At 43.6% G+C, this 14,484-nt stretch overlaps 1 protein-coding gene across 4 annotated transcripts; it reads right to left on the bottom strand.

Moving 5' to 3' along the window:
- Positions 1-1,690: 1,690 nt before the first annotated feature.
- LOC146178949 (uncharacterized) lies at positions 1,691-13,975 on the bottom strand. Of its 4 annotated transcripts, none has more exons than XR_014700900.1 (3): positions 13,822-13,975; positions 7,212-7,305; positions 1,691-1,875 (listed from the first exon to the last, which is right to left on the bottom strand). XR_014700900.1 is itself a non-coding variant. In XM_084579821.1 (3 exons), the coding sequence occupies exons 1-3, from the start codon at positions 9,474-9,476 to the stop codon at positions 1,774-1,776; spliced, it is 261 nt and encodes an 86-aa protein (XP_084435947.1). In that variant the 5' UTR covers positions 9,477-9,548; the 3' UTR covers positions 1,691-1,773. The 4 variants fall into 4 exon arrangements, 2 of the variants coding, with proteins under 2 accessions (XP_084435947.1, XP_084435946.1); XR_014700899.1 differs by having other exon boundaries at positions 1,691-1,912; positions 13,822-13,973; XM_084579821.1 differs by lacking the exon at positions 13,822-13,975 and adding an exon at positions 9,412-9,548.
- Between the last annotated feature and the right edge of the window lie 509 nt (positions 13,976-14,484).

Here is a 14,484-nt window from a genome sequence, read left to right as displayed (position 1 = left end):
AACTGTCAAAAACGTTATATGGTTGAACAGTACGGTCGTTTATCCAGCGTAAGACTGATGAAAGATGCATTGTGAGAGCACATTTGTCGCTAAGCTGGAAGACTTATCATTTAAGTCTTTTGTTAGAAATTTTTCACAATAACTTAACCTCGAAAAATGCACTTACCTATACATTGACATATGTCTCGTCATTTACCGGCAACTCCTCTGAACTGGGAATACCTCGTATTATAACTCCATCTGTATCTTATGAATATTCCTTTATAGCTGAGACAGCATCGGTGCGGCACTGCCTGTTTGTACATCGGAGCCTCCCAAAGATGTCAAGGGCTTCAAAAGAAAGTTATGTGTATTTTGCAACAACGGTTGACTCTTAATAAGTAATTTGAGCCACGTTATTTTGCAGGTCAAATTGTTTAGGTTGGCTTACCGACGTTAATGTTACGAGTTGTACAGAGCTTCACATTCACTGCATTTTTATTGCCTTCATTAGGCATGCGATTGCGTGCAAAACGCTGAGGGTCATTGCTGTTTTTTTAGTTTCCTAATTCCACCTTGTCCTCTGCTCCTGGCATGAAATAGTTTCCTACTTACGGCTGTAATGCTTGTTTTGCTAGCTATTGTTAGTATTTCATTGTTCGATATCTGCATTATCAGCATCCTTTGGCTTGATAACTTACAATCTAATGTGCCACTCTTCTTTCCCCTCTCACTTTTTTCTTTATTCGAAAACTCACTCCCCTCTATATGGTTGACTGGGCAAAAGTAGAAAAAAAAACCTCCCAAACTAAAGTTGAACGGTCGAGTTCTACATTCCTGCCCACGTGCATGTAGTGGTCAGTGAAGAGCAGTTAACAGGAGATAGAAAGACCGGAGGGGGGAAAGGGCTGAGGGGGGGGGGGCAATGGTGACCCTTTATGGGTAAAAAGTTCGTTCATACGGATCAACCGTTAATCTTGAGACAATAATATTTCATCTCCAAGAATCATCTCGGTATAATTTCTGAAGTAAAGTGCTAGTAATTAAGGGAGTATTATCTGATTTGCTAAGAACCATTTTCAAGCATCATGTGTTAGTCTCTTGGGAGGGAATCTGCAAACAGTAACGTTTATTCGTCCTACAGTTTTTTTTTTTTGAAATTGACACTTTTTCTCCTTATAGCTGGTCCCCAAAACGATTAATGCTTGTGGTAATTCAGACCTTCCCTAAAATGAGTAATCTCACTGCACCTGATAGTCGTTTTCTTCCTAGAGTGTGGCTGAAGGGCATTCACTGAGGCGAGTCTGCCGCTTCGTTTTAGTCGCGTCCAGCTTAGGACTAGCGCTTACACTATGGCGTAAGGTAGTGATTGACATATTTGAGATCGACTAAGGTGTTGCAGTAATTGATGTGTTCTGCGGTTTGTTACTGAAAATATCCACAACATCGGTTCATTTTGTTCTTAATAAATGCAGTTAATGAGTGTGATGCTTATCGTTTCCTAATCTACACGATGCACTATGCGAAACCGATAAGTTATACAACACTTCCAAATGAAATATTTAAAAACTCTTCACCGTAATCTAGTTGGCCCTGCTTTGGCTGAAGAAACGCTTTGATAGTTACTAAACTGAAATTGGTGTTTATATGTTAGTTACAGGCTGACATAGGTATTGAAACAAAAGTTTTCAGGTTCCGAAATGTAATGAAATTATTTTTGAACATTTTTATTGTGCCAATTAGATATGATTTATTCAACACATTAGCCTTTTATTATCCTTCTCCTTGGCAAATTCAACTCATTGTAACCTGTGTAAAAGAATCCAGCAGGAATACTCTTCCGCGGATCCAAGCATGTTCCTGCTTCATCGTCAAACCTTGAATAGCAGAGGCACCCTGTGGGACAGGTTACCACTGTTGAAAGGGGGTAGCACTGTTCAAACAAAAAAAAATCAGACGAAAACGTGTTACAGCAAGACAAGCAGAAAAATTAGAGGGACACTTAAGCGCCGCCGGTAAGTGTATCACGCGATAGCACATCGCACACAAAAGGCTTTTCAATTAAATAATTTTTTGTTCGCACATTTTTTTATTTTTTTTAATAGTATGTTTTCAATTTCTTTATCACCAATATGCAGCATCAGCAAATATTGGCTTTCCGTTTTGAGCAATTGGTTTATCTTGAACGCATTTTTCAAATTTATAATAATTGCTTGAATAAATCTATATTTAAATTGCATCAAAGTTAGCATAATTAACCACTAGTTCTTCATTCTGAGCATTTTAACAACGATGGACCCTTTTCTCCTGTTCTCATTTTTCATTTATTTAAAATGCATAGCTGATCAAGTGCATGCTCGAAAATGTCTTAGCATTAGGAAGCATCGACGTTTCATTCTGAGCATTTCGAGACCTTGGAGTTCTTCTTTTCAATTTTGTAGTTCAAATATTTTAATTATTTCATTGACCCATTATGCACATTCTTAATTAGCATCAGCAGCCGATCGCGCTTTATTATACGAATTTTGACGCATCCGAAAATCCTTCTTCAATTTTTATATTTTTCAATTATTCTCTTAAAGAATTCATTAATTACAGACTCTAATTTTTTATTTGGTATCACGACTATGCCGACCGCCGTCGGCTGCGTTTCGATAGAGGCAAACTGAAAAGGAATCCGTGTGCTGTACGATGTCAATTTTTGTTATTGTGACTGAAAGAAGAAGGAAAAGAAAATGCATGGGCCTGCTACTGTTGTTGTTGTTGCTGTTGTTGTGGCCGTAGGAAGAAGGAAACGAAAATGCACGAGCCTACTACTGGCTCTGTAGCTGAGCTAGAGTGTACTAGAACGTTTTGAGTGGCGCGACAGGCCGACGCGGAGGGGACCCGCGCGTGTGGAAATTTGGCAGTGGCGCTGCAATCAGCTGCACTTGAATGCGTCTTCGCCACTCCTCCGTGTTTGCTTGCGCCCTGCCGCGTATCGCGCAGTCGCCACGCGTGAAAATTTGGCTCATTCTCGCGTGGTACGAAGTGAATCGTTGATTCTTAGTGAGAACAAGGGGTCTGTGACCACACCCCGTAAAACGTCCGAAGGTATGAATAGTGGCGTGTCAACGGCTTACAAATTTGCACGCCCCCCACCCACTCCCCAACGCGGACACACTCACATATGCGAACAGCTGCAACTTCGTTTGTATAATCACTCTGGTGCAAAACACCAGTTCCTGTGCCAGCGGGCGTAACGGGTAATTATATAAAAGCAATTAACGTGCAATACAATTGCTCGTTTGCTCTGCAACGCGAGCCGCAATCGCGCACCAGCTGCGTACACTTCCGTTCGCGTCGTTTAGCGCAGCTTATTTGTAAAAGTGTTACAGTTATAGTTACCTAAGAGCTAGCACGGTCTCCTATAAGGAGTGCACTTCCGATTCACATATCCAATAATCATTGCATATAGACTAGGTGCGGTGCCTATATATATTTCAGGCGAACAAATAATTAGAGCACTGCTACCCAATCTTAAAGGAGCAATGCCCCTTTATTGTAATATTCTCAAGAAAACAATACAAAAACTAAATATAAATGTCAGAGAAAGCACCCACCTCACCATAGGTTATCGCAGGCAAAACCAATTGAAGATAAAATAAATGAATACAGGCAAACGGCCAAGAAAAAAATTAAGAAATGCAATAAAAAGAAGAAAAAAAGCAATGCGCCTGAACACAAATAGAGAAAATGCAGCGAAATATATTTTGTTTACAAGTACTGTGCGCCCACTCTTCCCCAGCATTGTCTTGCAGCGCAGGTTTTCGGTACTCGACTCTACTTTAAATGTTGCTTTGTTTTTCTGCGTACATAGTCACGAGGCTTGTTGACGCCTTTTACAAAAAATACTGCGTTCCAGTTACTAGATAGGATCCGGTTAGATTTAAAGAAGGCTCCTTGCAGTATAGATCGCATACAATGGGAAAATTTGAGAAATTCGTGCGGTGCTTAAGACTTGGATGGAAGCGCTGTTTTGAAGGTCGGTAAGGCCAATGCAGTGATCAATTGACTTGGCTTTCCATATCTTCTACCGCAGCGCGATCGACTTCGCCTGGGTAAGTAAGGGACGTCTGTACAACGGCGCTTGTTCTCCTTTCCTGCAGCCACCATTTGCCGGCGTTTCCTTTCTGGCCTCGGTGTCGTCGTTTTCACACACAAATACGACGGCAAGTTCGGCAAGATAGTCGGCACCGCATCGGGTGGAAAGCATTGGCGATCCTTTAGGTATTCGAACTTTAGCCCCATTCACGATGTGTTCATAATCCCTTAATACAAAACCAGGCTCAAAATGCAACCCGCAAACTGTGCAGTCTGTATCCAGTAGCTTGTCAAGCCTTAGCAAGTGTCTCTGCCAAAGCAGTCGCCGCTCTTCATCTACGGGGGCTTTGAAAAGGAACAATTTACGTCCCTGTTCAGTCCGCGCGGAACCATGTTCTGCATCCTGGCCCGTAGCATTGATTCAGCCGTCGCTTCGGAAGCTCCAAAGCGATGGCTGAGAAGTTCCAAATAAATTTTTCGCACCAACCCGATCAGGCACTAACCACAGGAAATGAAACCTACGCACCAACCATGACAACCATGCGGTGCACACAGGTCAAGGCGAGCTGCAGCTGGTGGAGCGGGAGCGGGCGACAACAGCACCGCTGCAATTTTCTACTCTACTGGGCGCCGCGGCCAACAATAGAACCGGTATCCGCTCGTTCCACTCAAAAGATCTAGTACACTCTAGCTGAGACACCTCTGCTGCCTCGCGGGGACAGAAGAGAGAAAGTAGAAAGTAGAGAAGAAAGAAAAAGAAGAGGGAGAGAAAGATGCCCGCCGCAACAACCACCGTCCACTACCTAAGAGGTGGCGAGTGCAATGACGGCCTACAGATAAAAATTGAGTGGCAGGCTAGGCCCCTCCGCAAGCGGCGTTGACCTACCTGTCACTCTTCAGTGGTGGACGACGGCTGTTGTTGCGTCGCGCGTCTTTCTCTCCGTCTTCCTTTTCTTTCTTCTCTCTTTTCTCTTCTGTCTGCACGCGGCAGCGGAGGTGGCTCAGCTACAGAGCCAGTAGCAGGCCCGTGCATTTGCTTTTCCTTCTAACTATACAGCCACAACAACAACAGTAGCCCCGTAGGGCCAGGAGCAGCCACACTTCACCACCTGGCTGGCTCTATAGCTGAGCCGCCTCCGCTCCCTCGAGCGGACAGAAAAGAAAATAGGGAAGAAAAACAGGAGAGGGAGAAAGACGCGCGTTGCAACAGCTGTCGTCCACCACCGAAACGGTAGCTTGTGCAAAACTGATTGGTTTATGTGCACTGATTTAAAAAAAAAATACTGATTTATTTATAGGAAGGGAAAGGCACGGTAACTGTCTCACTTGATTTCTGTGGACACCGCAACGGCGCCGTAAGGGAAGGGAGGAAGATGGGGGTGAAAGTGGAAAGAGATAAAGAGGAGCCGTAGTGGAGGGCTACGGAGTAATTTCGACCACCTGGGGATCTTTAAGTGCGCTGACATCGCACAGCACACGACGCCTCTTCGTTTCGCCTCCATCGAAACGCAGCCGCCGAGGTCGGGTTCGAACCCGGGTACTCCGGCACAGTAGTCGGGCGTCTTACCACTGCACCACCCCAGCGGGGCATTTTTCTGTGCACACCTCAACTGCGCCGTAAGAGAAGGGGGGAAGGTGGGAGTGAAAGTGTAAACACTCACAGGGAGGGGTTGGTGGTTGATCCTGGCCCTACGGGGCTGGGACTGGTCGGTCACTGCCGCTTGCGGAGGGGGCTGGCCTGCCACCATATTTTTATCTGTTGTAAGCCGTCATTGCACAAGCTACGCCCCGGCGGGGTGGTGCAGTGGTAAGACGCCCGACTACTGTGCCGGAGTACCCGGGTTCGAACCCGACCTCGGCGGCTGCGTTTCGATGGAGGCGAAACGAAGAGGCGTTCGTGTGCTGTGCAATGTCAGCGCACGTTAAAGATCCCCAGGTGGTCGAAATTACTCCGTAGCCCTCCACTAAAGCTCCTCTTTCTCTTTTTTTGTGCACACTGCGCTGTAAGAGAAGGGGGGGGAAGGGGGGAGTGAAATTGTAAAGAGAGAAAGAGGAGCTTTAGTGGAGGGCTACGGAGTAATTTCGACCACCTGGGGATCTTTAACGTGCGCTGACATTGCACAGCACACGACCCCCTCTTCGTTTCGCCTCCATCGAAACGCAGCCGCCGAGGTCGGGTTCGAACCCGGGTACTCCGGCACAGTAGTCGGGCGTCTTACCACTGCACCACCCCGCCGGGGCGTATTTTGTGCAATGACGGCTTACAACAGATAAAAATATGGTGGCAGGCCAGCCCCCTCCGCAAGCGGCAGTGACCGACCAGTCCCAGCCCCGTAGGGCCAGGATCAACCACCAACCCCTGCCTGTCAGTGCACGTTAAAGATCCCCAGATGGACTAAATTACTCCGGAGCATTCCACTACCGGCACCCCTTTCTCTCTTTCGGCTTTCACTGCCACTTTCCTCCCTTCCCTTACAGCGTGATTCAGGGGTCCGCAGAGCAAGTGTGACAGATGTTGCGCATTACCTTTCCTGTGAACCAATTATTATTATTATTATTATTATTATTATTATTATTATTATTATTATTATTATTATTATTATTATTATTATTATTATTATTATTATTATTATTATTATTATTATTATTATTATTATTATTATTATTATTGACAGCATGATGCATTGCCTTTTCATTTTGATACCTTTGAGCCTCCGTTTTTGAATTCTTTAGCGGTTTTAATTAATTCATAATTTATTTGCAATTATTTCCTTAACTTCTAATCGCCTATGACATCAAAAAATGATCAATCACGTCAACCTGAAATTACCCCGACACGGTTTTATTAAGCAGCCTCCGATTTTATCTGACACGCGGTGCCACAACTACTACTACTAATACTATTACGACGAAGACAGCCTTTCGGCAGAAAGAACTTATGCGAGAATGAACAAGAAGGCCACAGAAAAGAAATGCATCCACCGACTAGGCATTGGCGTTCATCTATTATATTCTATGCAAATCTAAGTCGCCAAGTGTACTTTACATTTTGCAATGCTCATTCCTTATTTTATAAGCAAAGCGGTGAGCGTTACTTTTGAATTTAATTGCTTTTCGCAAAGAAATATGTAATAAATATATTGACATACCACCTGTCCACAAACAGGGTCTGGCTGTGGCGGTCGAGTAGGCCTTTGCCTCATGCCACCGCGCCACACAGGCAAGCTGCCTGATTGACCTCCCCTGGAAACCAAAATATATCTATTATTGCTTGCCATAATACGGTCTTGAAAACAGTACTAATTCAGGGGCCGCTTATCAAACAGAGAACACATAGTTAGAGTAGCACACATTTTTTGTATTAGCTGGCAACTATTCGGTCCTTTCTTGACAGAATTTACAGTTAGGCGTTCGATAGAGATCAATCTGGCTAGATTAATTCATTACAACCGTGCGAGACTCAGTCTTCAGAAAAACAAAATAACGGCATTGTCACGTTCTACAGTTGTACTTATTTGCTGCCATGCGTATATGCAGAACATGGGCTTACACTTTGGTAACGGGATAGATAGACTACACACACTTAATTGAATGGCAGCGCTGGGTACTGATTCAGTCTTGCACAAGCATTATGTCTTTATCGAACCCTTGCCAAGGATGCGGATGCAAAATCAACATCATGCAACTAAGGAATAATCTGCGCTTGTGCTATTGGAATCACAATACCTATTAATGACCCCTCATCTGATCAATCCAAAGCACTGCTTTCGGTATTTTTAAGTTGTGTGCTAAGAATTCGTGTGCCACTTTGTTCCCGCAAAAAAGAAATCAATAGGTTTAAAATAAGGAAATATTATGGACGGCTAACAGGACTGATGAAGAAGAAATGCGATGGGGCACGTCTTTTGGCTACTAGTGTACTCAAACTTTAATTCAATTTCGACTCCTTTGCCTTTAGTTCACCAATTTTTTCCATTCGGCAATTTTGTGCCACGATACAAGGCCAACTACGTTTTGAATATTTGCGTACATGGATTGATAATCCGTCAGCTTGTTTTTTCTTGCTTTTTTAACCTTGAAAGTTTTGACATTTATTTTTCGTTCTTGGGCGGATCTCTCTCCCGCCTATACTCTATAGTGCGAGAGTGGATTTCTTGCTGCTACCTACGGCAAGAAATTCCACTGATGTCAGTTCATTCTGCGTTCACTTCAACGATAGATTCTTTGTCGATCCTCAGCGCGAAGTTTTAAGGCTGTGAAACAAAATCGGAGACCAGTCATGCGAGTTACCAGTATAATGAAAAACCCGGTAATGCATTCATACACTGCATCGTCCTAGTTAATGTCTGTATTAGTTAACGGTAGGTTTTAGAGAAGTCGGTAATTATTTTAGACGACTTTGACATAGCCATTTTGATGTGATAGGTGTCAGTGAATATTATGCTTGATTCCTTTTTTTTTTTCTCTCGCAGCAGTGACTAACACGTTAGAAAGCTCTGCTACTGGTCCTGAGGAAGACGAGTCGATCCCGAACGCAGCAGCCACTCCTTTGTGAAAGCGTATGCAAATCACCTGCATGCTATGCGATATCAGTCACTAAACATCGTGACAGAGCCAATATTAGCAGAATATAATGCATATAACATACTATGCTAGCTGTTTCTAACAGCCGATTTTATACTCATTTTTGCAGAACACTATTGAAGGATGTCGTTCGTTCGCAAAGCCACCAAAATCTCCGACTTTACAAAGGAGTAAAAGCGCAGTTAAACAGTTATACAAAATAAACGACACAACAGAGAAGCAGCAAATTTATAGGTCAGATATAGAAAAGACATAAGTGCTGACTCAGAACTCTCACAAATGAATGTAGAGAACATAAGAACCTCAAATACAACCGTGATCATAAAACAAAGTTAACCCAAAAATACTTGAAGTTAAAATACAAAATAAAAACTAAAATAGGCCAAAACTAAAATAACCAACTGATATATGCACTTTAAGTAGAACCAGCTTATTCTTAATCACGTACAGACTTCCCTCTCTCTCTAAAAGTTTTATCTCAGACGTATTAAAGGTCACTGAAGACGATGGTGGAGTCTTTTAATCGCTCGAAAACAATATGCATAAGAGGGTGTGCTTTTAACAAAATTCAGGTGGTCAGCCCTCAGAAGCCCTAAGTTGGAACGCTAGTACGAGTCTCCAGTGACGTCGTCCGCTGCCCATTCGCACTTGACCAAGGCCTTTTGGACCTGTAGGTAAGAGTAACCAAGCAGGGTCACCTCCCAGGCATTCTCTGTTGGAGTTTAGGTGATGGAGGGTTACATGGTTGGAAAGGCCGGCCCTAACCTTGTGGTAAATGTTCGATGACTTCTCCGCACAGTGAGGACAGCTGTCCCAGACGTAAAGGCCATAATGTTCTGCCTGGCACAGCAACGTATTAGTATAAATGCTGAGTCGAATCCGTTCGTTCAGCTTTCAGATACCTGTATAGGGCGGGGATAAAGACAGTGTGGACAGCTGTCCCAGATTGAAGGGTCATAATGTTTAAGATCTACCAGGTTCGGTAACATATTAGTGTAAAGGCAGAGTCGAAGCCGTTTGTTCGGCTTTCAGGTAACTTTATAGGTGCGGGGATAAAGGCAGTGTGGACAGCTGTCCCAGAAAGATGAGTCAAAGTGTTTAAGATTTGCCGGGCACAGCAACGTTCTAGTATAAAGACAGAGCCAAAGCCCTTCCTTCGACATTTCAGAGATCTTAAATGAACGGGGATAAAGAGTATGACCATAGAAATAGTGTAAAACAATATATTTGAAGGAGAAGGCAAGGGTGAATTCGAGTTCCTGATTGTCTGAATCGGAGGGAATGCCCGGTGAGAGAGGGCGCGGGAGGCAGCGGCAGCTCTCTCATTTCCCTCAGGGCCCATGTGAGCAGGAACCCAAACAATATTCCGCTGAGCATGCTCCCCGGTGTAGAATTTGTCTTGAAAAGATGACAGGCTAGGTATGGCGGCCAGCCCTACTCGACGTTCTGACGCCCTTTGCGATTCAAGGATTACTGTTTTAGAATTGAGATAAGATGCAACCGCCGAAGTGGTGACCTCCTCCCCATGTTTTAGGTCATAGGCTCGAAAGTAAGGCCGCTTGATATTTTAGACTGATGGACGACAGGAGCCGTATACTACCTCCCAGGGTGGGGCCGGAAGCGTCCACGCAGAATTAGGCGCGATTTAATCCATAGTGGCGAGCCAAAGATTCAGCCCGCGGCAGGCGCCGGCCATTAACAGGCCATAAAATTAGGGTATGGCTAGTGATAAATGGGTTGAATGTGCAGAACGAGTGCTCTTGAGCAATCGCCCAAAGTATAATTCGTTGGAATAAAGCAAACAATTTATCAATTTCAAAGATGGTATTTCTTGAAATTCGCGTTAAGATAGGATGGCGCCTGGTGGTGATCTTAGTAAACTTTATACCACTGGCGTCACTGATAACAGGCTGACATTCGCTGCAGCCATTATGGCAAGGACGTCACGGACACACAGTTCCAGTAGCTGCAAAAGTCCCCTGCTCCTACCCTGAATGAACCCCTTAGTTACAACCACAGGTGTACCGAGCGAAGTCAGGAACTTCACGCGCATAGTTCAGGCAGCGTCACACCACGGAACATGTTGTTGTCGCAGGCATTAGACCTGCCTCAAGAGATAATGCTAAAAGTGCATCGCCTCTTGAGACAGGTCCAATTCCTCTCTATTCGGTGCCACGCCACACAATCACGTGTTCATAGACAAGGAGGGATAATAACCCAGCTTGTCCGCAATCGGACGTTATAAGAAGCAAAGAGACAGGTACGCGTTCATGAAGAGGCACTTTGATCTCAGCAACAACACTTATTACAAGCACCAAAATGCTCCTGCCAGTTCTGGGTGAAGTTATTTATTCTGCGCTTTCCATGCACAATAAAAACGCTTCCTTGTAAATTCGTGCAAATGACTGCGACAGCAAAGATAGAACTTCTGGGGTCTCATGTAGTTGTGGTAAAAAAAGCATATATTGCCACCAGATACAGCACCTAAGTAATACCTTATCGCGAACAAATTTTCCTTACAAATGCCAAAAGTTGCATACCTAATTTTCTTCAGAGCTGCACGATGCCCATAGAGTGTCACTTGATTTAACAGCGCGATACGTTTGGTCTAGTGTATGTAAGCGGTGAGTACAAAGAAGAGCGGTGTTTTTTGCGTGACTTGAATGGGAGGAATTATGTACTTTGTACCTCAGAGGCCTAAATGCAATGACAGCAGTAGGCTAATGCAGCTAATTTTAAAAATCCCTTTCAGCACTGTATGTACACACGCCATTTCTCGTAGTTCCCATAGATGCGAACAACAGAAAAACGTGCACTCTTGTTTTGAAATCGGAGTTTAGTGAGCAGAGGAATGACCTTCGCGCAGCTAGTCTAAGCCAGCGCAGCTGAGCTCCCTTTTTCTCAGCGGCGCTGGCTTAGTCTAGCCTTTCCCTTGTTTGTTTTCTTTTGATCGAAAAATAATTTGTTGCTGAATGTACAATAACTGAAACAAACAATTATTATCCAAGGACGTGGACGGGGCATCATTTTCGTGTTTGGAGCCAAAGTTTAGTACCTCTCATTTTCATTCATACTCTGAAAATATATGCAAGCCCCTTTGGAAAGGAGTGGAGAAACAATTACCCGTAGACAGATAAAAGAAACATGAACAAATGTATACGTAAACATTCAGCAAACACAGAAAGTGTGGCTTTAACATCGTGGCTAAATTCTTTAGCATTAAACTGAGGCTTTCTTTTGAAGACTGAAGCACTTCGGCACACAATCATTTTTTACTCAATCATTTGCATGTTGACACGCTGGTACGTAGCATGCGCTCTCTTATAAGCCTGCTTTGCATCTCTACCTATGGTTTGTGAGAAAGCTCGCTCCAATAAAGTTTTCATTATGCCGAAGGAACTCAAACATTGTGTCAAAGAACGTCGGTTCAGGTATTATTAACGAAGGCATGAAAAGACGAGATCCCCTCGTATCTCCAGCGTTTTCTGTGTCATTACGAAAAGAATTACTATACTACTAGAAGTACATGCTAGAATGTAGAAATCGCCAGCGCGAGCAACCGAACTCAATCATTTGCATGTTGACACGCTGGTACGTGGCATGCGCTCTCTTATAAGCCTGCTTTGCATCTCTACCTATGGTTTGTGAGAAAGCTCGCTCCAATAAAGTTTTCATTATGCCGAAGGAACTCAAACATTGTGTCAAAGAACGTCGGTTCAGGTATTATTAACGAAGGCATGAAAAGACGAGATCCCCTCGTATCTCCAGCGTTTTCTGTGTCATTACGAAAAGAATTACTATACTACTAGAAGTACATGCTAGAATGTAGAAATCGCCAGCGCGGGCAACCGAACTCAATCATTTGCATGTTGACACGCTGGTACGTGGCATGCGCTCTCTTATAAGCCTGCTTTGCATCTCTACCTATGGTTTGTAAGAAAGCTCACTCCAATAAAGTTTTCATTATGCCGAAGGAATAATGTCCCATGGATTGGGTCGCGGAAAATATAATAAACAATTCATAAACGTTTCCTTGATTTCAAACTGGGTGCATCATAAACGGGCTAGCGACATTCTTTAGGCATAAATACTATTTGAATGCAAACAAAAGTGGTACAACAGCTATAGCAGTCAACGCAATACGCCACTATGCTATTGGCCATTTGGCAATGAGGCATATGTGATCCTTGTACTGAAAGTGGCCTTGCCAGCCTAGCATTTCAACACTTCAAGCAAGAACAATCTGTCGGGTAGGATTCCAACCCCTGTAATTGTCGCGAGACTCGAGTATAAAACTTCGTATACCTATCGCCGCTTTGTTTCTCTCTTGCGTTAAAGGCGGCTCTATTCAGGTAGGCGTAAATATTCGATGCGAAGGCTACAGAACAGATTGTTCACTTTCTCGTCACACATGCACTGCCTGGAAACCGTACAGTATCATCGGCGATTCGACGCGTTTCATGGCGTCTTCCAAATGTTCTTGCTTCATTTGACCGTATTCTTCTTCTACTTCTTTTCCTCCTCCTTCTTCTTCTTTCTCTTCTTCTTCTTCTACTTCTTCTACTTCTACTTCTTCTTCCTCTTCTTCTTCTTTTTTTTTCTTCTCCTTCTTCTTCTTGTTCTGTGGTTCAAAACAACTAGTTCCGATGGTTTGGGTGCATGCGCAGTAGTGGCTAGCAACGCTTACCTGAAATTCGCCGCTGACTAGCTTAGTGCAGCTTTCGCTACAAAATATGCAATGTTTGTCTAAGAACTGTCAGCCACCTCATAGCTATCGCCACAGCTGAACACTCTAACGACACTCGCTTGCGCTGTTCATTTTCATCAACCTCTAAACACAAAACAAGCCAGGAGCTGAAAACGCTGAACGAATCATTTCGCACTTCTGCTTCGTTTAACTACGTTACATTTCTACCCCATTATTTTCCGCAAGGTTCGCGGTGGTCACGCTTGGGTCACGGAATGCTAAAAGCCGCAAATAAAATGCTAATTCCTTCCCTGAAACGCTCGAGGTTCAATTGTGTCACCTCACACTTCCAGACGGAAAGAGTAGCTTCAGAATAATTTGACTTAAGAAGACAATATTTCAGTTCCTGCTCCTTAGCTAGTTTAACTGACCGTGTTTCTTTATACTACTAATATATACTATAAATCTGGAGAGACAATTCTACTCACGTAGCGTAACTAAACCACAGTAGCAGCAAAAAGGCGAAAAGCATAACCCCGTTCATCTCCTAGACGCTAATTGAACAGCCGGTATCGGTTCGCAGTGTCCACAAGCTCTACTTGTAAAGTGCTGGAAAATCAGATACAGGAGAAAGTGATAAATGTCACTTTATGCCATCAATATGCGTTTTCAACGAGTCGGAGAGACGTCACGTATGCATTGCTCCGACTGTGGGCAGAATTGCATCCAGCGCATAATTTCTTCATGGGTTCAAATGCTATTCTCCGGTTGATACACGAAATGGCGCGGCATGTAAAATGTCCTGGTGCATTACCGATAGCATCTGCACACCAAATTAAAAAGACTAGAAACAAGTAGGAGCTGTCGTGGAAGCAACTTGGATATATTAGAATATGCAATTAAATAGTAATATTCCTGCATTTTCTGATCAATTATTTTGCCTATACAAGTACTTGATATCTAACGACGTTTCTTCGTACCAAGTCAAAAACAGAAAATCATGTGTGTCCTTTTCCATAGGTAGGGAGTCTAATTTGAAAATTATTTCGTGTAACATCTGGCGTTCAAAAAGTATTAATGAAGTGCTTGCTGCCTAAACCTTGGAAATGCTTGCAAATAGGCTATTCACAAAGATGTGCGCTATTAATGTA

This window comes from Amblyomma maculatum, chromosome 9, assembly GCF_055883805.1.
Source record: "Amblyomma maculatum isolate TAMU_Amacu chromosome 9, ASM5588380v1, whole genome shotgun sequence".
NCBI classification, from domain to species: Eukaryota; Metazoa; Arthropoda; class Arachnida; order Ixodida; family Ixodidae; genus Amblyomma; species Amblyomma maculatum.
The sequence above is the reverse complement of the archived record's forward strand: the minus strand, read 5'-3'. Positions and strand labels throughout refer to the sequence as shown.